This window comes from Pseudomyrmex gracilis, unplaced genomic scaffold (genome assembly GCF_002006095.1).
Source record: "Pseudomyrmex gracilis isolate BER0280 unplaced genomic scaffold, ASM200609v1 scaffold_2619, whole genome shotgun sequence".
NCBI classification, from domain to species: domain Eukaryota; kingdom Metazoa; phylum Arthropoda; class Insecta; order Hymenoptera; family Formicidae; genus Pseudomyrmex; species Pseudomyrmex gracilis.
This window is the reverse complement of record NW_018023203.1, coordinates 10,529-12,123: the sequence shown is the minus strand read 5'-3', so window position 1 is coordinate 12,123 and position 1,595 is coordinate 10,529. Positions and strand designations below refer to the sequence as shown.

Here is a 1,595-nt window from a genome sequence, read left to right as displayed (position 1 = left end):
CATTGTCCCCTACTCTGCTCAATTCAAAACGCGCACGATATAACACTGCAATGGTGACTTCTACTCCAACGAAAAAACGAACCAAACGACAATTGACATGGGATACTCTATCGGTTGATACTATCGTCGCTACTGATGCTACTGCCAACAAGTCGTTTGAGTCGACTATTCAACGTCAAATGCAAACGTTGGAGGGTCTTGAAACGTTTCAAAGTCACTTTGGACCGTTGGCGCAACAATATATGAAAGCTATTCTGAGTGGTTAGAAAAAGAACGACATGACTATGTATATATGGTGTATTTCGACAACGATGGAATGATGCTTGGTGATAAACATTTTCACGTNGATGAACAAGATAATATAATCGTAGATGGTTTACGATTCAAAGCAACACAAGGAGTGTACGAACTGATTTTCATGAAATGTCCTAGGAATGAGTTATATACTGAAAAAGATAAACAACGATACAAAACAATATTGGAAATGACAAGTGCTCATAGAAAACATCGTAACCAGCTCGGCGCAATACTGGGTAACAAANNATATAAATATAGATACATAATTGCGTCTTTAGTATCTAGTGTGCGTACTAAGCAGGAGAGGGGTATACCGCGTAATATGACGCTAAACGATCGAAAAATCGAGTACAACGCATGAAAACATCAAACTATCGGTATGCGACCTATCGATGTTACCCCCGCAATCGCCGATAAGCTCTTATCCACAGTGTACAGCAATGTCAAAATTGCAGGGCCAGCACGACTTAAAGTAGGTGATCTAGTACGCGTGAGNAAATTTAAAACAGTATTCGATAAAGGATATACACTAAATTGGACGATCAAAGTATTTAAAATCAATAAAATACAAACGACCTATCCTGTGACGTATCTGCTTGAGGATTCACGTGGACAATCTGTTGCTGGAGGATTCTACAAATANGAACTGCATTGCGTTGCAAATTCAGAAGTTTATCTCGTTGAAAAAGTATTGCGCAAAAAAGGTTTATGTGAAGTAGCTAAGGTTAGACAAGTCATACAACTCTTAGATAGATAAAACCAGTGTATTGTAAACACACTATATACAGAATTTATATGTATAAAACCTACAATATAACTTACAACATATATACATAATTATTATTACACATATTAATTGACAATATACATATACTCTATATTATACACTATTTTCTTGTGGTACTTTGTAATGTCCCTATGGTAACGTTTCGGTAGAATCGGGTACCATAAATCGCTTATCGTCGTATGGACTTAGAGCAAGTTTCGATACGGACACAGTGTATACTTCGTGTAGCTTTGATCGTATACACGACTGTCGACGCACCTTTTCGATTTCATCGTTCAAACATTGTTTGTCAAACGTTAATGTTCTTGCTACGACGTTACTTTTTACACCTTTGGCTTTTTTTGTGTCTCTCTTTCCGTCTACCTTTAATGCGTACATTTTTGCTCTAAGTCTGACGAATTCAGTCAGTATCATACCATTATTTTCATCTTTCATTACTCCTGGAACCTTTTTGTTGACGCGAAGCATACCATACACGTTATCAGCCGAATAATCACTTGTACAGGGTGGG

General features: G+C 37.4%; 1 protein-coding gene across 1 annotated transcript; it reads left to right on the top strand.

Annotated features, from left to right (window-relative positions):
- Positions 1 to 50: 50 nt before the first annotated feature.
- Positions 51 to 1,021, top strand: LOC109862912 (the record flags this gene model as incomplete). Its single annotated transcript, XM_020443082.1, has 3 exons — positions 51 to 261; positions 372 to 533; positions 753 to 1,021. Coding segments are annotated over exons 1-3 (642 nt in total), but the record flags the coding sequence as incomplete, so codon positions are not given.
- Positions 1,022 to 1,595: the final 574 nt, after the last annotated feature.